The sequence below is a fragment of the Anser brachyrhynchus genome (assembly GCF_964034855.1).
Source record: "Anser brachyrhynchus genome assembly, chromosome: 27".
NCBI classification, from domain to species: Eukaryota; Metazoa; Chordata; class Aves; order Anseriformes; family Anatidae; genus Anser; species Anser brachyrhynchus.
Genome location: NC_137720.1, coordinates 2,335,992 through 2,361,010, shown reverse-complemented (window position 1 = coordinate 2,361,010; position 25,019 = coordinate 2,335,992). Strand labels below are relative to the sequence as shown.

General features: G+C 44.6%; 1 protein-coding gene across 5 annotated transcripts in view; it reads left to right on the top strand.

Moving 5' to 3' along the window:
* SRGAP2 (SLIT-ROBO Rho GTPase activating protein 2) overlaps positions 1–25,019 on the top strand; it is a 106,385-nt gene that overhangs the window by 72,405 nt on the left and 8,961 nt on the right. For 3 of the 5 annotated variants that reach the window (XM_080569221.1, XM_080569219.1, XM_080569220.1), the window contains exons 11-21: positions 2,550–2,634; positions 5,313–5,340; positions 6,999–7,029; positions 8,000–8,060; positions 10,063–10,140; positions 11,981–12,115; positions 13,491–13,596; positions 14,515–14,739; positions 17,898–17,977; positions 22,190–22,370; positions 22,801–22,947. In XM_080569221.1, the coding sequence (XP_080425347.1) occupies positions 2,550–2,634; positions 5,313–5,340; positions 6,999–7,029; positions 8,000–8,060; positions 10,063–10,140; positions 11,981–12,115; positions 13,491–13,596; positions 14,515–14,739; positions 17,898–17,977; positions 22,190–22,370; positions 22,801–22,947 (1,157 nt within the window). Of the gene's footprint in view, positions 1–2,549; positions 2,673–5,312; positions 5,341–6,998; positions 7,030–7,999; positions 8,061–10,062; positions 10,141–11,980; positions 12,116–13,490; positions 13,597–14,514; positions 14,740–17,897; positions 17,978–22,189; positions 22,371–22,800; positions 22,948–24,139; positions 24,716–25,019 lie in introns of those variants that run through there. The other 2 variants (XM_080569222.1, XR_013942394.1) reach the window with 2 other exon arrangements.

The window sequence follows — 25,019 nt, the reverse complement described above, 5'->3', positions numbered from 1 at the left end:
TGCTGTCACCGTGCCACTGCTCCCACGTTCAGCCGCTGGCTCCGATTCCCCTGCGCCCCGAACCGAGCGCCTGGGCTGGGCCGAGGGAGCTGCGCAGCTTTCGGGGCTGGAGGCAGGCAGGGACGTGGGACAGCGACAGAAACTGTTTTCCTGTGTAGCCCCCAAAGCGTGACATCTCGCTTCCTGCAGGGAAGATAAGGCCTAGCTTGCGTGTGGCTTCGTTGTGCGTTCCACCTGCCCACCTGGTCTTGCTGGGAAATCCTGAAATGAGTTTGGGCTTGGAAGGGGTGGCAGTTGTACGCTTCTGAGGAGGTGGCGGGTACAAAGCACTCGCCATCTCTAGCTAACAGCAGATCTTCACCTCTTTCTTCTTTACAATGTGGAAATAATGTGGCTTGAGGGTGCTTCTCCTGCCTTATCTGATCGCACTTCGTTGACTCCAGCAGTACTGTCAGAAACGAAATCCTGAGGAGTTCTTCAGTCTTTTGATTTCTTTTGACTTTTTGTTTTTTATTAAGCCATGAACTGAATGCTAGTGGATCTTCGTAATTCATTTGACAAAAAGCCCGAAGCCTTATTTTGAAATTACTTATTTTTTTCATCAGTGTACTGCTAGCTGGCAGGGTACAGAATGTTAAGCATGAGGAAGTATAAAGAACAGAGGAAATATGTGTTCCTAATTGAAAGGAACCCTCCCTTTTTCCCTTGAAAACCAATCCCTGCTGCTCCTCCGTAGGCAGGCGATGTTCTCAGTGCGACTGCCGCAAATGCGTCAGAGCCCGAGCAGGCGGAGGAGCGGCCGCACGTGCCACAGGTCGCCGAGCCCCAGGCAGGGAATCCAAACCTGCCCTCTCTGGCCCAAGCCGTGGCCCCCGGGCAGCAGAAGGCAGTCCCAGGTTTTGTATCTGCTTCGAAAGGAAGCTCAGCTCTTCTCCAAATCAGGTTGCTTTGCAGATTTTCAAGCATCTGCTGGAGCTATTTTGAGAAGAGCTTCCCAGTGCTTCCATCTCTTTGCCTGAGCTTGGCTTTGAGACAGGGCGCTCGGCACCTTCCACCGTCAGATTTATCCTCAAATCCCCGCTTCAAATTCTCAGGTTATTTTTGCAGCTTACTCTTGCCACGTTTTCTTAAGTCAAAATTGACATAAAAATTTAACCGGTTAAGGAAAAACACATAGGGCTTGGCAAACAGGTTCTACAGAGAAATTCTAAAAAGTGATATTTTTTTTCCACAGTGATCACGCTTCCTGTGTTCTTCTAGAACAACAAAAAAAAAATTGAAGTTTTAGTGTAGGAAGCAGGAAGTGCTGAGACTCCCCAAAGGGACTTAGTTCTTGTGAAATTTGTGTTCCAGCTTTATCAACCAAAGGGACATAAACCACAGGCTTCAGCGGTTAATTAAAGCCCCAGCTAAGTCATTTTCATCTTTCTTGTCGGTACGCATGACTGCTGGGGAGCCCATGATGGAAACTAGACTAGCCCCTGGAAGGTTCCCCCCATCAATATTTCTCAGTATCTGTTCATACTGCTCCTTGATTCTGTCTATCCTACACATAGGCTGCCATTCTTACAGCCTGCACAGGACAAGCATGGTCCAGGGCACTCTCATAGTTAAAATGCCATTTTTCACCTTAAGGATTTGCAGCCCAGTTTGGCAATACCAGGCCAGAACTGGGAGGAAGTGAACAGAATTGGGAAAGCGTAAGACAGGAACAGAATCTTGCATTATTAAATGGAAATCCTTTCTCTGTGTTTGTTTTCCTAGCTCGATTTTTAAAAATATCTCATATTTCTAAAGAATGGTCTGTGGTATTTGCAGAATTCTGTGCTATTCATGTACTTTTGAGTGTAAACATATCCTAATTATAATGTGGCCGGCTACTGTGCAACGGCGTATTTTGTGTGCTGCAGCACAGTGAAGATAAATAATGCCGTTCTGAGCTGCAAAAGAGATGAAAGAGCTGTAAAAATAGCATTTGCAGAGCTGTGAAAAATCAGAAACAAGTGGGAAAAATGACTGTATGATTGTATAATATTTCACCGAGAGAACAAATCTGAACGTAAATAATATCTTTATTTGTTGTGTCCCATTTCCCCCACCCAGCCCTGTGTATCATCCAGAGTGGAGGCAGACGCAGTATTTGACAAGTAAAGTGGGGTGAGAGAGGTTAAGTGAGAGAATAAGCACAGTAGCAGCCTTTTAGTTTGTTAAAACAGATTGCTCATTCAGCTGGCTGTGACGCGGGAGGGAAGTGCATTTCCACTGCGCCCTGTCTGAAGAGGAGATGCTTGACAGCTTCTCAGATGTCTGAGAGATGCCAAACATGCAGCTGATTGCACAGTGCAACAATAGAAATTACTCTGCAGATATGCATGGACCGAGCTTCACATTTGCAAGGCGTGTAAACCAGGGGGTTAGTGCCTCCTTTGTGCTGTATAAATTCTGATGCAATTCAGTATTTGGTGTTATGTTCAGAATCCAGTAACCTAAAGATGCTATCAAAGAAATCCACTGTCCTCTCCTGATCTTGCTTTTTTCCACTTTCACAGAAAATGAAAGAATATCTGGAGGGCAGGAACCTGATAACGAAGCTCCAGGCCAAGCACGACCTTCTTCAGAAGACCCTGGGAGAAAGTGAGTCCGGGCCCTTCTTGCCCCTGCTAGCCAGGCTGGTGTGCTTGCTGCATTAGTCAGCTGAGCACAACTGCCTTGGATTACTGGTGCAAAGTGGACACGTTCATGTTTTATGAATTTATTTTTTTCCAATCTGCATGATGGAGAAGCCAAATGACCTACATGGCTGCTTGATGAATGGCGAACGGAAAATGCTTAATGAGTCACTAATGCACGTCGCTTGTTTGTTAACATGAAGTGGATGCCCGCTCGTTTGTCCTGTCCCCTCCCCATACTCCTGATAGTCTGTATTGGGGTGAACGTTGTCATTTACGGGTTACTGAGTAGTTTAGAAGCATTGCCTCATTAGGCTGGTCAGAAGTTTCATTTGCATGGCAGATGAGCTGCTTCTCGCCTCTGTGGTTCAGTCCAGACCAAGGTAACGTGTGTGAGCATGGGCTGTTGTAGGGAGCATAACAAACAAATTTCAGATTATGTAGGATATGTTACCTGTCTGCAGGGCATGAGGCAAGGGGCAGCGGCCAGACTTGAATATGCATTTGCTGTTAGTGTCAGAACAAAGGAAAATTTCTTTCCCTTCATGGTATGGGCAAATCCTGTTGGCCAAACACGCTGAAACTATGCATCCAAGTTTCCATAGAAACCTGTCTGCCTCGTGTTTGCAGAGGAGGTTTAACAGCCTAAATGTCAGGTCAAAAAACGGCTCAACTCATTCCTGGGTTTATAGGCCAGAGCGAGGGCTCGTGTTTTGTTGTGTAACTTAACTGGACTCCCCACAGTTTATGGTGTGTAAATCTTCTGAATGAAAACTTAAACAGCATGTGGTCTTTTAAGCGCTTTCCTTTCAGTTAAAAAATGTACTATAAAAATAAAATAGTTATTGCTGCAGTAATTAAGAGCTTCGTGTTTATCAGACCTGAACCGCTACAAGGTAAGGAAGAACATTGTCACCTCGTCGTGCATTGTCGGTTCAGGTTCCTCATCTCCGTCTGCCCTGTAAAGAGGGTGGATGAAGCCAGAGATCTGTGTCCTTAGGGTATTTTTCTTCTGCCTCTGAATATCTCCAAATGACACCCGTGCTGCCCCTGTGACTAATCACATTCCTGGATCATAGCTGACCTCTGCATACCAAGGCCTATTTCCTCTTAACCTGCCTGCCCCTTGAACTGAGCTCAAGCTGTGGCGGGGGGAAAAGAGGAGGAAATTAAAAGCGATTCCTATACTGCTGTGTAGGTTTAAAGGCTGCTTCTGTTTTTGTGGGGTTGCTTTGCAATACCAGGGCTTTCTTAGTCACCCTGTGAAGGGACCCAGTGTGTGTCAGGCTGAGCTCCAGCAGTTTTCTGAAAAAATCACTCCCGTCATCTGGGAGATCAAAAGGAGCTGAGCGAGGGAGGTACATTTCATCTCCAAAATCAAGCGAGCAGGTTAATGGTATGAACTGGGACCCTGCCTAGGCTTATTCATAAAATGTCACTTAAATGGGAAATGGGCAAATAAAATTCCTTTCACAAGTCCCAGGAGCATGTTTAGAAGCTTTGCTGAAAAACGTGCATACAGCTGCGTGTCTTCGGTCCCTGGAAGGTTTGTGGGTTTTTTAAGATTTTTGTTCTTCTTTGCCCCATTCTCAGGTGACATTTATTAGTCCTCTTGCAAATTACCTTAATCTAAAGATGACAAGTTCCAGTAATAAAAATAGCAGCAAGTCTTCCCATCTACAAGTAATTATGTCCCTGCCTACTGTACACATTTGTCACTGTAATGTAGGAGCCCCTTGATGTTGCCTCAGCCATGTAATTTATATATATGAATATTCTATGATGGAAATGGGACAGATGGCTGGAAATTCTGCTTCAGAATAACATTTTCATGTAAATTATGCACTGTTTTGGCTTTACGTGCGGAGAGGAAAGTAGCTTTCAAGATGCGTTCAACTAATTGTCAGCCGTCGGCAATTAGACGTTTCCCTCCTTCATTCTTCCGTCTCCCCAGGAGCAGGAAGACATTGTGGGGAAGGTGGATTTTCAGCTATTGTAAAATCAGTATGGTTTCACTGATGATGATCTGGCCGGTACAATTCCCAAAAGCACATACTAGTTTTCTGTCTCTTACTCCTTGCTGTGCTATTTTAAAACGCTGCCTGCGTTAGCAGTAGTTGTTAGCTTGGCTGCTTCCTCACAAACCCAATGCAAGTTAATGGAACGTTTTTATAAATATGTTTGTGGAAAATATCATTAAACGTCTGCCTCCCAAAATAGCCTAATGCTAGCACGTTCGTCTGTGGGCTAACAAATCTGTGAATGTTTCCAATCTTGCTGAGTGGCTTTATAAAGTATAATCTCTCTCCCTACCAATTCCCCTGGGAAGGGGGGAGGCAGGGAGAGGTTGACAAGCCCAGTTTTTTGGCAGGAGAAGTCAACAATTAGAGTGTGCAGGGAACCAATTTTCAAAAACAATACTTTCCAAAGAGTCCTCGGGCAGCCCGAGCTGCTTTCTGCATTTCCTGGGCAGCTGCGGAGGAAGACGGGCTCCGGTGGTCCCCTGGGCAGGGGACAGCCACGTCCAGCCCCCCGCCTCTGGCTCTTCTCCTTCCCCTCCTTCCCAAAGTGGCTTTACAAAGCAGCCAAAGGTATTTTCCTGTTCCTCTCTCTAATGCTGTATTTTTTTCATCTTCCCCACAGGTCAAAGGACCGACTGCTCCCTTGCCAGGTAGGTGTGGCTCAAGGAATCGCTTTTTAAGGAAGATCTGCTGCAAATTCATTGCTGCTGTAGATTGGTGGCCAGCTCAGGACATGCATGAGTTCGAAAAAGATACTATATAAAAGATAATATATAACCAAATTCGTGCTAGTTCATAATACTTTTTCTCATCCTGGTACATCCAATCCAGATCAGGAAGGAGATGGGCACGAGTGAGAAACTGTTTAATTTGGCACTGTCATCCAGAGTATTCTTTGAACTAGGATTTTAATAGACAGGTTGCTGTTCCTGTAGGAGCAGTGGGCCCAGGGAATGCAACGTGTGCAGGGCTGAGCACTGCTGTGAGCCAGGGAGGAGAAGGCGATGCCCAGGGCCTTTTTGCTCTGTCCTGGTGATGTTCTTGCTCTGCCCTGGAACTGGATTGCAGCAGTGCAGAGGCCCTGGAAAATTAACTTCTCATTTATAACTAGGACCAATCACAGAGCAATAACTAACCTTCTCTTGGTGGGGTTTTTATAAAACATAACAAATCTCCATCTCCAAATTGATGGATTCAAGCAGCTCCACTGGGCACGAGGAGCTGGAGCAGGGGCTGTGCATCATCCTGCCGGTTTAACAAAAGGAAGGTGATTACTGCTGATCCAGAGTCATTACTACTTTTCAAATTCCTTACAGCAAAGCAAAGTTGACAGGTCCTAATTAGAGCCTGACGTCTGTAATAATAAAATATTATTCATCATGAAACAATTTTAAATATCAAAGAATCATTACTGCTAATAGTTTAAAATAGACCATATTGTCTGTGACAGCCCATGGAATCTGTTTTTTTTTTCATTCAGTGTTTTTGATTTTTTTTATAAAAGGAATTTCCCCTGAATTAACACATTGTACAGTCTTTTTAAAAATCACAGTTCTAATCACCTTATTTATAATTCAGCAGCCATCTGCCCTTGCAGGGAATTGGCTTGAATGAGGGCCTTTCTACCATTATCTCTCATGCTTCATTTTTACCAGAAACTATAGGAATTTTAAACCTCATTAATAAATTTTGCAGGGGAAATCCTGGCAAAGGAAGGCTTCTTGCTTTTTTTTTCTACCGTTCTGTCTATCAACATAACTGAACGAGACCATCGTGGTTTAAACTGGGATGGCTTAGCCTGGCTGGTGCATGCTGGAGTTTGAGGGGTTTTATTTATTTATTTGAAGTCTCTCACGAGCTGTAACAAGGGATCCGCAGTGACAGTTGTTGGCAGCACAGCAGGAAGGCAGCCTGCTCCCACCTGCTTCCCCCCTTCCGCAGCGTGGCTCTTCTCGAGAAGTGCTCTGAGCAATTTATAACAAACTCCATCGCGAGCGAGGAGCCGCATAGAACAGGTTTCCATATGGTTGGAATTAAAATGTCAAGGGTAATCTTTTGTCAAAGCAGTGGACTCCCTCGTGTCTGTTTCAGGTTTTTAGTGATTTAAAGTCGCTTAAAATCTTCTGAAGTTCCAGGAATTGAATGAGACTAAGTCAGTATGATTGACTCGTATGTCTGACTCCTTCCCTCCTCCAAAATCAGCGTGGTTTGGAATACCAAACGAGCAAGAACTAAAGTAGTAGAGGATTGTCTTGACTTTTTCTCTTCTCTGTTTTTCCTCCTGCACCGACTGTTCTGATCTCATCAGCGGCAGACGCAGCTCCACGATAAGGAAGCAGGTAATAAACGTTTGCTTAGGTAATGAGGCAGGGGTGCGTGTGTGTGTGCGTGCAGGTGAAGACAGTTGGAAAACAGGAGTGTTTTTATCCTTCCCTCCTTTCCTTACATCAGCCATTTCGTTCTTGTTTAACTGGAACTAGTGTCTGCTAATTCAGTAACTGAAATCAATAAACACGGAACCGCAGCCTTGATTCGTTTTCTTTGACAAAATTTTAAGACGATTTTATTCCGTCAGTGGTTTGGAGAGATCTGGAACCAAAATAGCCAAACAGCCTTGAGCTGTCTGGACAGTCGTGGTTTATGGGCTTCATGCTGTTGTATTTTTTTGTCTCCTTTCCCTTTATTTCCTCTCTGGAATGCTGTTAAAGCAGCACCTGCTTGCTTGTGCCTTCTTGGAACAAAGACTTAAAACAGCAACGCCTTGGTTTCCTGGCTGTAGTGGATAATCTATTACTTTTTAGTAATGTGCTTCTTTGAAATAAGGGAAAAAATCTAACATAGTAGTTCGGGAATCCCAGTCTTCCTGTTGCCTTTTGGCTGTTTTTTTTTCCTTTTTTTGTTTTTTTTTTTTGGGTAAGCTGGCCAGACTTGCAGTCTTGGAGCACATTACGCTCTGGGTTTTTGGATGCTTTGAGGAGGTTTGCATTCATCACCAATTATTGCAGTGAGTCCAGATGAGAATTTCTAGTCCTGTTTCTAAAAGATAGTCTTCTGCTGCGTGTAATTCTGTCTATTTCTACATGGTTTGGGGTGGGTAAGGTAGGTAAAGGTGCTTCCCTCCTCTCTGTAGAGGCAGGAGCCGAGCAATGCGGCTGTGCACATAAAGTGAACCCCACCACCCCATCCCACCTTCTAGTTGAAGGTATTGCTCCTCTGTAGTGGTTGAATTAGTATTTCACAACTGTGTGTTCTGATCTTTTTTGCCATCGCTCTGCGTTCTGACTATTCTCTTTTTTTCTGTGCGTGCAGGATTCCACGCAAGCCATTCCCCTGGTCGTGGAGAGCTGCATACGATTCATTAGTAGACACGGTGAGTTTGTGGACAAAAAGTATCCTGTTTATATCACCATTCATTTCATAGAAATAGAAGCCTTCTGAAATGCTCCGAGTAACTTGGCACATGATGCTTACTCAGAATAATACTAGAGACTGCACGAGAAAGAACCTTGCACTGACTTTTTGGCTGTGTTCTTGGTATTGTGTGTGTGATTTTTGCAAATGGTTACTGCAAATAACTGACACTAAATATGGAGCAATAAGTTGTCCTTCCAACAATATCACTTTTGTTTCCTCTGAAGTAAGGTTCCCATCCTTAAGTACCACTCATGCCTCACCTCCCGTCACCTGCTTTGGGGTCTGAAATGTGGCCTTTATCAATAATAATTATGCTTTTCCTAGAGGAGGAGGAATGCTCCAAGTGTTTGAACGTAGGAGGTCAAGTAGTCAATTTAGTGCTTGCTTATTGCCGCAATGAGATGATTTATCCGTGTTTGACTTTGACTTCATAGCCTTGAAAGCTGTGAAAGATTCTATAGGTTTATTTTAATTTGTTTTCATTTTTAATCAATATCATCTGTTAGTAGCATGTGAAACAGCTGTTAATTAACATATGTAGAAGGAGGTTGAATTAATCTTCATTAACCAAGACATAGAGCCAGATAGCAGGTCCTGTTTCATTTTCCTTGTTTAATTACCATTTCACTTTAGAAACAATAATCTAGAGTCCCATTTTCATCATCACCTGGAAGAACCAACTGCTGTAAGCCTTTACTAAGTTCGTAATTGGACATTTGCTAGAGAAATCATCGAAACCACGTTGCAATGTAAACCAAAGCATGATAATACAGTGCCATCAGGAGATTTTATTTTTAGAAGCTTATTGCTGGTCAGCGGGGCTGGCTTAGGTCATCAACAGAAAGATTTTCCAACAAGCTCAACTGATGTCTGCACGGAATGTCACATCATGGCCTAAAAGTGTAGTTTGGAATTAAAAGGAAAGTGCTTTTAAACGACAAATACACCTAGAGAGAAGAAATCATAAAACTGACTGCCTGACACAATTATATTGCAGGAAATAATTTGGTTGGAGGCAGCCTGAGTGATGTTTGGCCATGTTTCACTGTGTAGGTGTGGGATGTGTGTCATTCTCCTCCTTGCTTCTCTGTGCTTGGGATTTGCTTTTCCCTGTTGCGTGGCTGTGTGTCAGAGCTGCTAGATGCAGCCATATACTACAGAGGTTTCATGGCATTGTGATTAAAACAGTAGCAGAAATTGAGAGGAATAGCAGGGCACAGATGCATTCAAGAGAGCTTATTGGTTTATAGCCATCGTTATAAATAAAGCAGAGACATTGCAACATTCCCTGTTACAGAAAGCACACAATTAAAAGGCTTGAATGAATACATGTTGATTTTCCAGCTGTGAAGACTACTTTGCTCATTATTTGAGCTGTGGCAGTTGTTGCTCGTCCTACACATAGCAACAGAATTGTTGCGATGGCAATATGTTGGAACGTCTTGCCTACTTGATAATTGGTTTTCATGACTTTGCTCATACCAGCATTTTAGTGGGAGTGTCTCAAAGACTGTCCTGGAGCCCTAGATATCGGGTCATGCTGGAGGAATTAAATGTTTCCGTTTCAATGGGCTGATTTGCCCTGGGCCTTTGTGGCATCGCTCTTGAAAAGTAAACTGCTTCATTGTGCAGTTGGCCATATTTTACTTCTGGCTGATGTATTGTTAGCTTATGGCTTTCTCTGGCTTGTAAAATCCTTGGGGATCCTTCAGGGTAAAAGATGACAGGCACGACTGCTACATCTAAGTTATTCTGTCAATTCGCTAGGAAGGGCTAATATGTTTTCTCATTGGTGCCAAGCTCTGTTTTTACATACTATGTATGTGCTTGGACACATTAGAGAAGATGGCTTTTCGAAGAGGGTGCTTTTGTCTGGGTTTGTTTCCTTTATCATATATAATGAGGGTGCCAGCTGGTTTTATGCCTCTTACCAACATCTCTTTCTTACTGTCTCCCAGGTTTGCAGCATGAAGGAATATTCAGAGTGTCTGGGTCACAAGTCGAAGTGAACGACATTAAAAATGCATTTGAGAGAGGTAAGGAGGATCTGTTCCATTATCTCAGAAATTATTGCCAAATGTATTAATTCGTGTAAGTGTTCCGAAATGGCATGTTTTGAATGCAACTTGTGTTTTGTTCCTTCAGATTTTGTTTCCTAAGTGGCTGTAGCCCAAACACTTCTCTAGTGCTCATTAACCTTGAACGCTCAGCGTTGTTTGGCATTAGGCTTTATATCTTGTAGGCTGTCTGTATAATAAATATTCTGAGCTCAGTCCTCTCTCATGTCCGATAATTTATTGATTATATGCAGCACTAAAGTATATAGGGAAATTCATTATTGGATGTAACTGTGTTTTTCTACCTATTTCCCTGTACCCTCTGCAAGCTCTTTGTGAATAGACCGGCTGCTGGAGAAGGAAATTTTGTGTATTCCATCTTCTGGTGGCTTGGCCACATTTAAATATCAGCAAGGGAGAGAATAAATTTCAAGACACAGTAAGCTTGATATGTAGCTTTTAATAGATTTGATTTTCTATGTAAAGAACCATTCCATACAAAGGCAAAGAACGGCTGGGAGCCTCCTGACTCATCAGCTTCTAGCTGGGCTGTTCGCCCTAGCAGAGCAGGTTCAGAAGAGCTTGCTCTTTAGATAATCCTGCAGCCCCTTTCCCCACTTGTACTTGGGTCACTGAAGACGACAGGGCTCATGTTAATTCTCTGAATACATTACTCTGAAAAATACGGTCGGTATGTTTCTGTGCTTGCTGTTGGGAGAGACGAGCAGTAATTAATTAAGCATAGCAAGTTTATTTTGCTTTTGGGAAGAGAGGAGTTTAATGGATAACGTGGCATCTAATTTCATCTGCCTTTGTCTCCATGTATTTGAGAATTAAAATCTTCAGGAACAGAGCAGGCAGAAATGTGTATCATGGTCTGTGAGTAGAGACTTGATATGAGACTGAAAGACCCCTTTTTAAATGAAGGAAGTACTCATTGTGGGAAAATAGCCACTTGTTCCAGCACTAACATGCATAAATAGAGGTGATTTTTTTTTTTGCTTCATCTCACTTGTCTTTGGAAAGCGTATGATATACAGAACTGACAAAGTTAACAATAATGTCTCTGCAGTTTATTACCTCGCCCAGAACCCTTGGTGGCAGTTAATATCAAGGATAATGCTCCAGTTTATAGTGGCCCATTTATTATCCAGTGTGTTATTAAGATAATAGGCAAGCTTTGGTAATTCCAGTCACATAATGGATATATATAGCTTCAATTTGAGGTTTGCCCCATCATTAAATCTAATTATATCTGGTAGGGAGTTTTCCATAGGGAGCAACTCCTTAAGTGGGCACCTTTTTTTGGTGATACAGGCAAACAGTAGCATACCTACAGTGACAAATTATTTGTCCCAGAAACACTCCCTGCAGTTCAGCATGAGGTGTCTGTCCCGCTGAGCCTGGTATAAGATGCTCGTTGGCCTCTTGCACGTGCACCGAATCAGCTGAGCTCCAGTTGTGAGTGTGCACGACGACATACAGGCTCCTGCACCCGTGCCCCATTCCCTGCGGTGGTGGCTCTGTGGAGCTCACACCCTACCAAAATATCTGGAGCACCTCTGTGGGGGCGTGAGCCCGTGTCAGACCGAGCTGGCTGGTAGAAAGCTACCCCAGGTCCCCTGAGATGCTGTCAGAGGCTTCCCTTCCTGCTGCTGTCTGCAGGGGAGCTCTCCCTCTGCTGATTTTAGTTGGAGTAGGTGGGATCGGCGTTGTGCTGCATGAATCTTTTTCTCCAGCTGAGTTGCATCCTTCCAGTCTGATTCCTTTCTCCAGTATTCTGATTTTTCTTGCCTGTTTCTTTTTGCTTGGCACGAAGGTGAAGATCCGTTGGCTGGGGACCAGAACGACCATGACATGGATTCGATAGCAGGAGTTCTGAAGCTCTATTTCCGAGGGTTGGAGCACCCTCTCTTCCCCAAGGATATCTTCCATGATCTGATTGCCTGTGTCAGTAAGTATACGAAGATCTAAAAAGAAATGAGATTTTTTCCAATCTCATCTTCCCTTTTTTTTCCACTCTTTTCCACTTTTTCCTGACTCCAAAGTAAGTCTTTATGGCTTCTGAGGTGGGCTTTGCGCTGCACAGGTGTCATTAGCTAGAGGCTGGGCAGTTATCTGCTTACAGCCATCCTTATTCTGGTAGGATTTTTTTATAGAAATGAACAAGGAGATAGAAATGAACAGATTTTAAGGGCTGCATTGTGGATTTTTCTGAGACAGTGCTTTGCGACGGTAATTTTTAAAAAGAATAAAATAGAAACCTCCACTTCTGGAAAAATAATCTTTTACGACCTTTCATCAGGAGGTGTCAGAAATGCATTCTTGGAAATGGGAAGCATCTCCAGGAGGGTTTCTGCCCAGTCCTTTCCCTAAAGTTAACGGATACCCTGGCTATGTGTCTACTGCCATGCTCCTGCGTGCTCTGTTTAGCTAGCAAGGCAGTAGTCGTATACCTTTTAGCTTCGTGACCACGAGGGTCCATCTATTGACTCTTGTTAAAGAATTTCAATCATGAGGGCGGTCACAGTCCAGTTGTTAACATTTTTTATTGTTTTTTAAAGCGGTTATGGTGGGCAGGGGGTTGTTTGTGTTTTTGTGCTTGAGCAACCTCATTTTAAATGGCCTGACTATTGCCATGTTGCTCAGAAAGAATGAATGATTCCATTGTCCCAGTCATGAAATAGCTTTTGCGGTAGCAGCCTTTGAAGCAAAGCAGAAGATAACTGCTTCTAAAATGACTCGTGGTTTTCTTCTCCTGATAAATGCATTTACAGAGTTGAATTCACATTATATAAAAAGAAAAATCTGCTTCCAAATAAGTTTTCCTTTCTGAGATGATTTATGCTGCCCACTTATTTCTCAGTAGGCTGCTGCACACAGAGCTTTTTGCCTCACCCCTTAACTATGTTAATTTTCCATTGACTGTTGTACAATTTCTTTTTTAAACACCCACCTTTCTAAGCTAACTTGAATGAGCTATTGTGTCAGAGCTATTGAAAGAGATGACATCCAATGCTCCCACGCTAGGAAGGAGCTTGCAGTGAGGCTTCACGTGTTCAGGGACCTTCGTTGTCAAAGGCATCACGAGCAGGTTCTGCAGCCTTTGTGTTCCCATGCCAGGCAGCTGGTGAATCCAGGAAATGGGCAGACCCTTCCTTGCTGTGCCCCTGCATTGGCTTCCCCTTTTTTATATATATTTTTATTATAAAGACATAAATACATATTTTGCCTAGGACCTATCATATTTTACTGGCTGTACTTGGAGTCAGTGGAAAGTTGTGGCTATGGTGAGGTTGTAACTCTGTGGTGCTCTTTCTTCTTTTCAGCAATGGATAATTTACAAGAGAGAGCGCTTCACATCCGCAAGGTGCTTCTGAACCTGCCTAAGACCACTCTGATCGTAATGAGATACCTCTTTGCATTCCTCAATCAGTGAGTATCCTTCAGAGCGTCATGGCCCTGCTGTATGTAGTGCATACTAAAGGGATAAAGTGTAAAGGGATAAAGTGTAAAGGGATAAATGGCAGAACCAGCCCTGGTGTTGCTGTGTGCAATCTGAGCAACAGTTCAAGGTGCAGGTGTCATTAGCTTGCTATTGCATCTGTCTTCCCGGGCTTTTGAGCCTTGCTGAAATTTATCCTGATATTAATGCAATCTCAAAGGAACTCCAGAAATGAAAGTGAATAATGTGCTGGTAAACTAATCAAAAAGTGATACAAAGGAATCAGAAATTGGGTCCCACACCAGCAAGGAGCAGTGTGTACTAAGTATTGTGAGTGATGGAGAGTGAATGTATTTTTTTAAACTGTCCATCACATCTGGCTGGTTCATTGGACAGCTTGACAGCAAGAAATCAGTAGCTCCCTCCAGTACCATGGTCTTGACACCTGAGGTAGCATAAAAGGAAAAATGTCCTAACTAGAAGTTAGCAGCTTTAAATGTTCTTTCCTTCCTGTTGAGATTGGTAGTGTTGAGACTAAATGCGATGCTGCTGTTCTTCATCATGCTCATCTTCAGAGCGAGAACAAAAGAAAAGAGATTGCATTAAGAAATATTCTAAATCTATATAAGGGGGTTAAACTATAAACAGGGATTTGAGTAGTGCTGGGATCAAATCAATAAGGCTTTTAAAGTCCCTTTGGGGTTTCTCTTTCATTTCTTTGTAAATGCCATCAGTCTGTCATTTTTTCATATGAATCCGGAACATTCACATCCCAGCAAATCAGCTTTAACAGCAGAAAGCCCGAAACAAACCTTCCCCCCTCATCTGTGTTCTCCAGCAGACGATGGTGATGACTGATAATGTTGTTTTCTGTTGTTAACCGTCCTCCCCACTTCTGTCTTCTGCAGTTTATCTCAGTTCAGTGAAGAGAATATGATGGATCCCTACAATTTAGCCATCTGCTTTGGGCCAACACTGATGTCTGTGCCTGAAGGTCATGATCAAGTCTCTTGCCAAGCTCATGTCAATGAACTAATCAAAACCATCATCATCCAACATGAGAACATCTTCCCAGGACCAAGGGAGCTGGAGGGTCCAGTCTATAGCAGAAGTGGAAACACTGAGGATTATTGGTATGATAGATATCACTGAGGAGAAAATGAATGGGTGCATATTTTCTTACTGGTTAGCGTGCTCCAGTCATGCGTTCTGCATTATCTTAAGTCAGTATTCAAGCATCTAGCCTCTCAAATCTGTATCACGCTAGAGAAGATGGCTCTGGTATCCCTGGAGAGTCATCAACTTGAAAAGAAATAAGCTGTTAGTAAGTAGCTATTGACTTCTCCAACCTGTGCCCACTTATCTTGAAGGACAAGGTTGTGCAAGGATTTTCTTGGATATTCTGGTTCTCCTTTTTTTTTTTTTTCTTTTTTTTATTTCCCTCCTGCTTTTGCATTTGCTGCGTGTCTCAAGTGGCCTTTCTTCAGAGGTAGGGTCACTTGCAGCTGAACCTAGAGACCCGTGGCATGGTTTAATTTTCAGGACAGCGCTGGTGGTGGGGGGAGGGAGGAGGGAGGAATGCGAAATCACCATTTCCATCCAGCTTAAAGCTCTGGAGGCCTGGCCGCGTGCTCAGTCTGAGAGCAACATCTGGAAACAATTCAGCCAGCGCGGCTCCTGTCATCTGGGGTGGAAGGTGGGGGAAGGAGAGGAGGTGTTTTCTTTCCTACTGGCCAGGCTGGTCTCTCCCTCTGAAAACGAGGAATGTTAAATTGTGTCCTGCTTCTCCCCCCCCCAGTTCCCTCCTCCATTGTCCCAGGAATGCAAATGATTATTTTCATACACTAAAACAAATATGTTTTAAAATGAAGTCACTCTGGTGACAGAGCTAGCCTTGTTCCCCAGCTTGTTTCAGAGGAGCTCCAACTATCAGCTCACTCCCTGTACGTGCAGCAAGGAGCAGCTACTTTCTGCTAACTGCTGTGTGCAGAAAACTTGCCAGTGCCTCTTTTGGAAAACTTCTATTTAATTTTACCTTTTGTTCTGATATTTTTCATTGATGTTATATATAAAGGAATTGCATAGGAAAAAAAAGAACTTAAGAATTTTTAAAACCATCAAGAAACACATTGACAAGAGTGTTCGTCACGTAAGGTGAAGAGAATAAAAACGTGGAATGTGCAGCACAGCCTCTAGCACGTGTAACACTTGGGTGTACACAACCTCTAGTGTGTGTAGCATCAGTATGTAGGATGCAAAATGTCCTGGAAGGTAATACCACTTTTCTGAGGGCGCTTGTTTTTTTTCATTGCCCTTCCTAACCACTCTGACCTGAGACCCATTAAGCAGAGAAGGGTAGAAGTGAGCAAAGGAGGCTGCTTAATAAAGCCAGGAAGAAGCATCTGGTTCCCATTCGAGCCTTCTCACAGCCCTGGTATTTAGATAGCTGCTAGCGATTGCCCACAGGGCTCCTTGCTGCAAAGCGTGCGAGAAGCAGAGTGAATCTGTTTAGTTTAGCTGATTCATCAGGGAATGAAGTCTGCCGCGTTTGTAATTGCATCGTGCCACTTCGCTGCTCCGAGCCGTCTTTTTGCCTAGGAGCTCGCAAGCGATGCTTTGGCGCTCGGGCTGCTGGGGCTCGGGGCCATGGCTCGCGTGCCCGGGCTCTTGCAGCGTGGGTCAGCAGCTGCCCAGGAGGCTTGGAGCAGCTTGCCTCGGGCAGAGGAGAACAGGGCAAGGTTCAGACTGAAATTCAGGGCTGCGATGCAGGCATCTTTGAAACACTGCCTGGCACTGGGCTGCATCTGCCTGTCTATCTGACGGTGCAGAAGAACGGCTTTGCGTAAGCAGCGTGCTCAGTGCAGGAGCTTGCATCCCGGCAAGCAAGACCGTGGGCGTGCAGGGGAGATGGTGGCGTGGAGATGCTCGGCAGGCATTGCATTCCTCCAGCAGCTACACTGCTTTCACACCGAGCCCTCGGGGTGAAGGCCAGCAGCCTGGCGCTGCTCCTCGCGGTGCTCTGGTGCTCGCATGACGCAGGCTGAGTCGCTGCACAACGCGGGGTTGTTGGTGGGAAGTGCCACGGGAGGCACGGACAGAAAGAGGCATGGATGATAGAAGGAGGCACTCGATTCTCCTCTCTGCAGCACTTGGGTCTCCGGCGTTGGCTGTGTGCGACATTACTTCACAGTCTGCGTGAAACTTTAGCCCTCGGTGCTGTATTCCTCTTGGGAGTCCCTTTTGGCTTTAAGTTCTTCTGTAAACTTTATTAAGTAGCATGAAGGCTTTGCGAGGGATGAGAGGCTGATTCCTGAGGCACTGACTCAGAAGATGGTGGAGAAGCTGCACGTCATGGATTGAGCATAAAGAGACGCCAGAATTATTCAAACATTTTACCCCTTTTTTTCCCTTTTTTCTCCCTCCTTTAAAAGAGTAGGTGATGATGTGGTTTTTAAAAGGGAGAGCGCTGTACATCAGTGATCACTTTTACCATTGTAAGGCCAAACCACAGATTAAGTTATCACTGTGTGAAGAGAAGTGAACATTGCCTTGAAGAGGAGCAAGGGATGGCTCGGTCTGGCACACAGGGGCTGTAGCCTTGTCTCCAGGGACCAGCCAGTCTTTGCTTTACTATTTTTTATTTATTTATTCCAAGAACGTGACCTCCCTGTGCCACTTGGTGCCCGTTGAGAGCTTTTCTTAATGCAAAACGTAAACGAGGACTCTTGGTGTTTCAGGTGCTCTGTAAATAAAGGTTCCAGGCTGTGGGAGCCATTCAGTGGAATGGGCTGGACAATTCGGTTGTGATAAAAGGGGAGGAGGGAGATGACAAACTCAGACCTGGAAATATCACTATGAATTTAGAAATAATTTCCCCCAGGAAGTGGCAGCTATCTCATCAGTCATGTAATGAGCTAATTAGAGCAATGGAGAATACAGCTGGGGGAATAATTCTGGCATGGCAGAGAGGAGCTAGACCCAACATGCCATTGCTGTCTGACTTCTAAACATCTCCAGAGGGCTGGGTTGTAAGATCTGAAGTTAGGCTTTCCTGGTAGCATACAGAAGGTTGACAAAGATGTTTGGTTTATTTAAGCAAGGAAGGGCTTAGCTTGATTGATTTTTACACGCTGGCTTGAGTACATGCAAATGCATCCGTGGAGTTTCTGTCGCAGTGGAACCTGGATATTGACCTCCTAAATGGGTGTTCCTGATTGCCTTTGATTTCTGTAAATGAGGAAACTCGCTTTCCACCAGTGTAAAGCACTGTCTGTTTTTCCTTCTGCTGTAGTGAAAGTCCTCACGGAGAGAGAGCCTCGACGGAAGACTCGGTTCAGGACGTCACGGCTGAGCACCACACCAGTGATGATGGTAGGCAGTGCCCAGTAACTCTCTGGTTAGCTGGTGTAACCTGCTCTGGGGGAGGCAGGGAAGATGGTACCTTGCAGTTAAATCCAAAGTGGAGTTTAAATCATAACCATCATTTGAAACATCACATGCAGCATTTGATGCCAAAGAGTAAAAATAGTCAGGTAAATTCTAAAAATTCCCATTGATCCCAGACCCTTTTAAAGTATCCCTTATTCCAAGGATATGTCACCTTAGCAGCAGGCCTGGGCACACTCGGTGCTGTTTGAGCTCATCTATACCTTAGAAGGGTTTTGGAGTTGGAAGACACAAGGGAAGCACAGAGCCAAAGGCTGGATGTGCTTCAGCGTGCTCTCCCACTCCCCTCTGCGTGTGCCAGGCAATTCCCCGTTCAGTAGCTTTGGCAGGGGAGCTGTGAGTGCCCTAAGCTCCAGCGGTTCTGCTTCACGGAAGCAAACAAAATAAAATGAGAACCTGCTTGGCTTGCCTTCCCCTGGGAGGCAGGCTTAAGGGTAGAGAGTTCTGTGGGTTTCGCTGCTTGATAATTTTTTGGTCTTCCTGGGGAAACTCCCTTCCCCTTCTCGTGGTCTTTTTAGTAAAAAGGGGTGCCAACCCTGAGAATTCCCTGGTATTTCCTAAGGAGAGGGTGACACCACCCTAGTCTTGGGGTGTCTGTTGTTAATACTGCCAAAGCTGCTTTCTGCAATGGGGACAGCTGCACGTGAGCCCCATGCAGAGCAGAGGAAAAGGTTATGGTACTGATGTGAAACAGCAGAGTGCTGACCAACGTGGAAGGACAACTGACCAAACCAGGACAAAAGAGATTTTTCTTCTTGCTTTTTGACCACTTGCAATTGTCTTAAAGTTTTGTGTTGGTTTTACTCGTGGTGGTCTCAGCTGTAAAGGTGGGAGGAAGGTGGCATTCCCTTCGAACAAGGTAGTGTCATTTCTGAGCTGGTCTTCGGTAATTTACTCATAGCCGTCATCCTCCCGTGCTGCTTTTTGCTCTCTCTGCTCCAGCAGTCGCCTAACAAACCTTTCCCATGGCATTGCTGTGCTCCTGCTGGCTTAATGGTGTTCACACACCAGTAACAAAGTAAACACCGTTTGAGCACTGCTAGAAATGCTGGAAAATGAGTTCTCCCGCAGCAAGGTCAATCACTGTCGCAGCGACTCCTCACCAAGGTTGTTGGGAAGAAACACAAAGAATACAGGAATGAAGCATGAGTTTGCTATCTGTGTCGAACGGGGTGTTCTTTCTGAAAAGCTTTAGTTTCTAAAAAATGCACAAAAACATGTCCTTTTCAAGTTTGTACCTAAAGGAAGAGTAATTTCATGGCTGTAATTAAGGGAACCGGGGCTGCAACTGCTCTGGCTAAAATCTGCAGGCTGAAACGCCGCTGGGTGTGCTCTCGTTATTTCTGTGGGGGGGTTTTAGGTCATGTAGGTAGTCGAGAGGACACAGTGATGGGAAAATGAGCAGCCAGAGATTAGAGAGGGACACTGTTTTACAGCCTCTGGAACCGGATCGCGTGGGGCCCCTGTGCAAGGTAAAACTGGGAGGCGTTTTGGATGGAGTTCTGCAACCTCCACGGAATATTCCATAGGAAGCAGTTGGGAGGGAGAGCTTGGCACCGAAGCAGAGGAGAGCGCGGGGCCTCCGTCCCTTCTGCGGGAACAGCGAGGCCTTGTTCCGTGAGGACCCTCCCGTCGTTCTCCTGGGGTTCCGCCGTGTTGCACCTCAGGCTGCGTGTCAGCAGTGCTGACAGTGCCTCGGGTCACTCTCAGGGTTGAGTTTTTTCTCTCTCATTCCGCTTTTGGATGAGACCTTTTGTGAGGCTGGGCCTGGTCCTGCCGAGGTACGGCCTCACCCCAGCCACCTCCGCTGGCATAGCGGGGCTGGCAGGCCGCAGAAGGGGGGATGCGAGCCCCATCACAATCTGCAGATGGGTTTTGAACACCAAGGGAGCACGCAAGACTGCTAAATACAGGGAAATGAACCCAACTTTGGAAGAATTATTTTATGAAGGCTTTCTTAGCTGCCTTACTGATTCTGAGTGGATCTGTGGCTGCCAAGTGAAATAAATGTCTTGGTAATTCCTTTGGGGGGTCTGAGGGCTCAAACTCCCTTGCTGGCTTCAGCCCTTGGGACATGGTGGCCGAGGGGCTCTGCAGAGCCTCTGTGCTGGGCACGGCGTCCAGAGAGGGGAAGAGAGGTCAGAAATGGCTGAAAGACGAGCGTGTCGCGTGTTGGTTTCACTGGCTGCATGAGTGGAAAGATTTTAGACTGCTGCTTTTGTGCACAGGTTCTCAGACTGGCAGGGTTAATTGTTGGGCTTAGCCTTCCCGGTCTTTATTCTCACAGCTTTCTGCTCTGGGCATGAGTGTAGTAGGAAAAAGCTACTGGAAATTAGAGTCTAAAATCACTTCTCTGGATGAAAGCCAGAGTCCTAAAAGGCAAATTGGAAACATAAGAAACCTGAGTGCCGCGCTCATCTGGAACAATAAACACTTCTTAATGAAACAGACGGAATTTACAAAACCGCAGCCCCATCGCCTTCGTAAGTGGAGGGGGACACCAAAAAACAGCATTATTGTATCTTTGAATGTTGTGAAGAAGCTGGCTCCAGAGGCAAAGCAAACAAGAGGGAAGCGGAGCCAAAACCAGATAACCGCGTGCTTTGGGGAGTCTGGAGCAGGGCGGCTATCACAAGCTGAAAACATGGCCAGGCTCTTTTCCCCCTTGCTGGTGGCTGAGAGCTGATAATGGGATTTGTGTGAGGCTGACCACAGACTTACCTGAAACGTGTGATTTGAGAGAATTCAGCATGCCTGGTTTAGTGATGAAGAAGTTCATTGCTGGGGTTCAGCCTGGTTAGACCCTGTGGCCGACTGCTCTCATCTCACTGTGTAACTCGAGTTGTTGATCGGGGCTCCTCGGGCAGCACTCAGATGGATTTACACTATTTATTTTATTTTTCTCTAGCCCAGCTGCTACCTGGGTCAACATTGGAAGACCTAATTCTTGAGCGTATGCCCTCCCAAGGAATATTTTTAAAAGCTGTGGCTGCTGTTTGGTTTTCCAGTCCTTTTTGGCTGGCTGTTGCACTGTAGAAGCTTCCCATAATGCTGGTCGAGATCTCAGGACGAAATGGCTTATCTTCCCTTCCCCAGGAAGAGGAACCATGAGTCTGTTCCCTTGAGAAAGAGCTCTGTTTCCATGGCTGTGGTGGAAAGCTCCTTTAAAGTAATTAGCAGCTGAAGTCCACTGGGGCCATGTGGTTGAGCTCATCTCCATTCCCCTGATACCAGAATAGAATTGGGAGCTGGCATAATCTATATTTGGACTCAACCAATAGCAGATATTATTTTAAAGTCTTAAAAATAATCCACGTGAATTTCATATTGATTTTCCTGAGCGTATATTCTTCCTCTGCATAACATCAGAGCCCTACAGGGACCCAGATCGGTGCCTGGCTGCAAACACAGCGTTGCTGTAATTCTTCCGTGAGCTTTATCAAGGAGGAACCGTCGGGTTTGGGGCGCGTGGCGCAGCTCCGAGCGCAGCCCAGCTGCACACAGCGGCAGGCTCGCGGTGGCTGTGCTGGATGCTGGATGCCTTTGGCAGCTTCCACAACAGCTCGATGGATAGGGCAGGGGTCTGCTCTCCTGGGTCAGGCAAACCTCACAGGCAGCAGAAACTTCCTTCTGAACAGACGCTTAATTTCTGAAGCAGCTTGGAATCAGAGGACGTTTCTCTTCTCGAACGCCGATAACAAATCCTGCTTGCCAGCCCAGGGAGTTTCATTTAGCTGCCTTTCAAAAAGCAGATTTTTGCCTGGGACACGTTACTGCTACCCAGTTCTGATTTATTTTTTTAATAAGGTGCTAATTTTGTCATTGTCATTTCCATCTTTGTACACTTGAATGGCTGTCAGTGGGTTTATGACTTAAAAAATGTGAATGTGTCTATCACGCAGAGATCAGGTAAATGCTGAAATTGCAAGATCCCTAAATATAAATATAAGGATCCCTTAATTTAGGGATTCCCCTCTGAATCTTACTGCTCCCACCCTCTGCTACCTAAAGAAGCAACACTTTATCCTACATCCCATGCTCTCTTCATAAACTGTTTTGTGGTAGGTGTAAACTGTTGACTACTTATCTGAGCCCAGGTGTTTAGTGAATTGTTGTTTATTCCCTTCTATCTCCTAGAGTGTGAGCCCATAGAAGCAATAGCGAAGTTCGACTACATTGGCAGGACTGCACGAGAGCTGTCCTTTAAAAAAGGAGCTTCTCTCTTACTCTATCAGCGGGCCTCAGATGACTGGTGGGAGGGACGCCACAATGGAATTGACGGCCTTATTCCTCATCAGTATATCGTCGTTCAAGACACGTATGTTACACTTTAAGTCCATCTGCAAGATGGGCTTGCCTAAAATCAGGTGTGGAATGGAGTATTTGTGTCAAGGTGTTGACACCACAGGGGGAGAGTTTGTCCTTCAGCCTTCCCTGCAAGGAGGGGATCCTACTGAAACAAGCAGAGCCCCGCACAGGCGTAGGTGTCCACTTACGTTGGAGGTCTTCAGCTTCAGTGTGACATAAAAACTGATCTGGGGCTGCCAGCCTGCTGAAGCTGCAGAGCTGAGATCTCCTAGCTGCTTAAAGACATCAGGCTCTCTCCTTTGAAAGATGTGTAATGATTCTTAAGAGAAAGACGTTAGCACAGTGCTGTAGTCTTGTATGTATGTTACGCAGTGCTGTATTTGAAGTTCGGTGCTGTTGGTCCTGTTTTGGTTGTGATTTCCTTCCCTCCTCCTTCCTAGTGAGGATGGTATCTCTGAACGATCCAGTCCGAAGTCTGAAATAGAAATAAATTCTGAGCCACCGGAAGAAAAAGTGACTGCTAGAGCTGGTGCCAGTTGCCCAAGTGGGGGTCACGTCGCAGATATTTACCTTGCAAACATCAACAAGTAAGAACAGCCTTGCGTTATTTTACTTAATTGTAAAGATCTTGGTGATGAGTCCAGTAAAATATTTTCTTCCCCGAACAACGTTAATGAGCACTTCCACCATTTTTCTGTGCTTTTGCCTCCTCTAACTCACTCATGTTTTGCTGTCCTCTTCTGTCTTTCACTGATGTGGCCAGTGCTTATTTAGAATCCCACTGGCTTCTCTTCCCCGTCCCCAAGTGCCATCTGTTCCTGTTTTCCCAAATATGTTCTCTTTTATAAGCTAAAGAATACCGAGAAACGGAGGGCATTAGTGGAATAAGTCCTTGTAATCGTGTGTTGCCATTCCTTGTTGTGTTCCTGTGGTTTGTTACATCTCGTTTACTCTTAACACGCTTTTTTATGGGGTGGGGGGACAGCCTTTCAGAAACTAGCACCACATTTTGTGCTAAATGACATACCTTAAGTCCCACCATCTGGCGTTGCCTGTGACATTCTGTTTCTCCAGCACTTCTCACCTTGGGTTACTAACCATATGCTTGCAGTGAAACAGCACGTCTCCCTGTTGCTCCAACTTTACCTGCTCAATAAGAAATTGTTACCTTAGCCAACAGTCCACTTACCAGCTTAATTTCCCAGATTTTTATTAAGAGACTAAATTTCTTGATCTTTAATTATTTCATGTTAGATTATTCCCCAAATCTTTGATTATTTCATTTCTATTAAAAAAGCCTCACCTCTGTATGTTGTGCAGCGAAGGTATTAATATGATAGTTACAGTTCTATGGGAGTGGATATTTTTAACCTTTAGTTAGTTTAACAGACTGTAGCAGGTCCAAACCTTTAAAGAGGATATATTTCTGTTAATGTTTTTTTGAGCTAATGTCCTACACAGAGCCTGGCCCTTAGTTTATGGGAGTCAGCAGAGCTCTGTTGATATCACTAAAGCTATACTAGCCTGCCTCAGCTTGGGATCTGTGCTTTCTTTGATATTTACTGTATGAGCCATAGAAGTATGCCATGCTGTCAGTTATGGAAAGATTTATATAATGAGCAGACCTTTGCAGCTTCACCATCTGCTGATTTTTGGTAGCATTAAATGTAGTGTTTGTAAGAAGCCTGGGTAATGTCCACTCCAGTATTTTTCCCTTTACTAGGGAAATTGATATTTAGCAATAGTAGCATAAGACTCATTTTGTTGTTTTTTCTTTAGGAATGAATCTTCTGACCTATGTGTGAACAGACTTGGGCAAAATTAAATCAGATGGTTTCGCAATGACAGTTGTGCCACCCACTGAATTATTATTTGGATGCCAAAATCCTACTGGAGTTAACAGTTTCTTGCAGTTATTCATGGGGCTGGTGCTATATATAAATGGATCCTTCCCTGTATAATGGATGCCAAGCTTCAGACCTATGGCATAAAGTATTCTGCTGCGATGGCCTTTGTATAATTCGAATGGAATCATGCTGTCAGACCTCATGGTGCTGGGGTAGAAACTAAATTGTTTGGACCAGCTTTATCCATTTGACATATTTTGGTTTGTCTGTAGCCCTGTATCGATAATACCTCATGGTCCTGCTAAAGCAATGCAAAAGAAATCTCTGTTACCACCAGCAAATACTGGAAACGATCGTTAACCCCAAACTATGGGGTTCTTTGCTTGCCAATCTCTGAAAATAATAACTTGATGCCTTGGGCCAGGAGCTTAGTAGACTTATACTGTGTCCTCCAGTCAAAAATTGTAGCTCTGCTCTTCAAATGTAATAAAAACACATCATCAAAACCTGTTGATGGCACAGAGGGTTTTTTTTGTTCAAATATAAAAGATTTACTTCATGACCAAGTTAATTACATTCCATCCAAGCTTTCTGTTTTTGGTATGAATGTGCACAGCTGCCAGACTCGTGTTATTAGACGTGTTAAATGGAATGGTTTATAACTTTACTGTTTCAGAGTGACTCCTAAAAACCTGGGTGTATTTGTAATCTGGGCATCTTTATGTCTCTTCCCATTGTCCTCTGTGTTGTTTTGGGGGGATATCTTCAAAGCCCGTTACGTGTTTCTGCTTTTATTGACTTGTTTTGCTTTT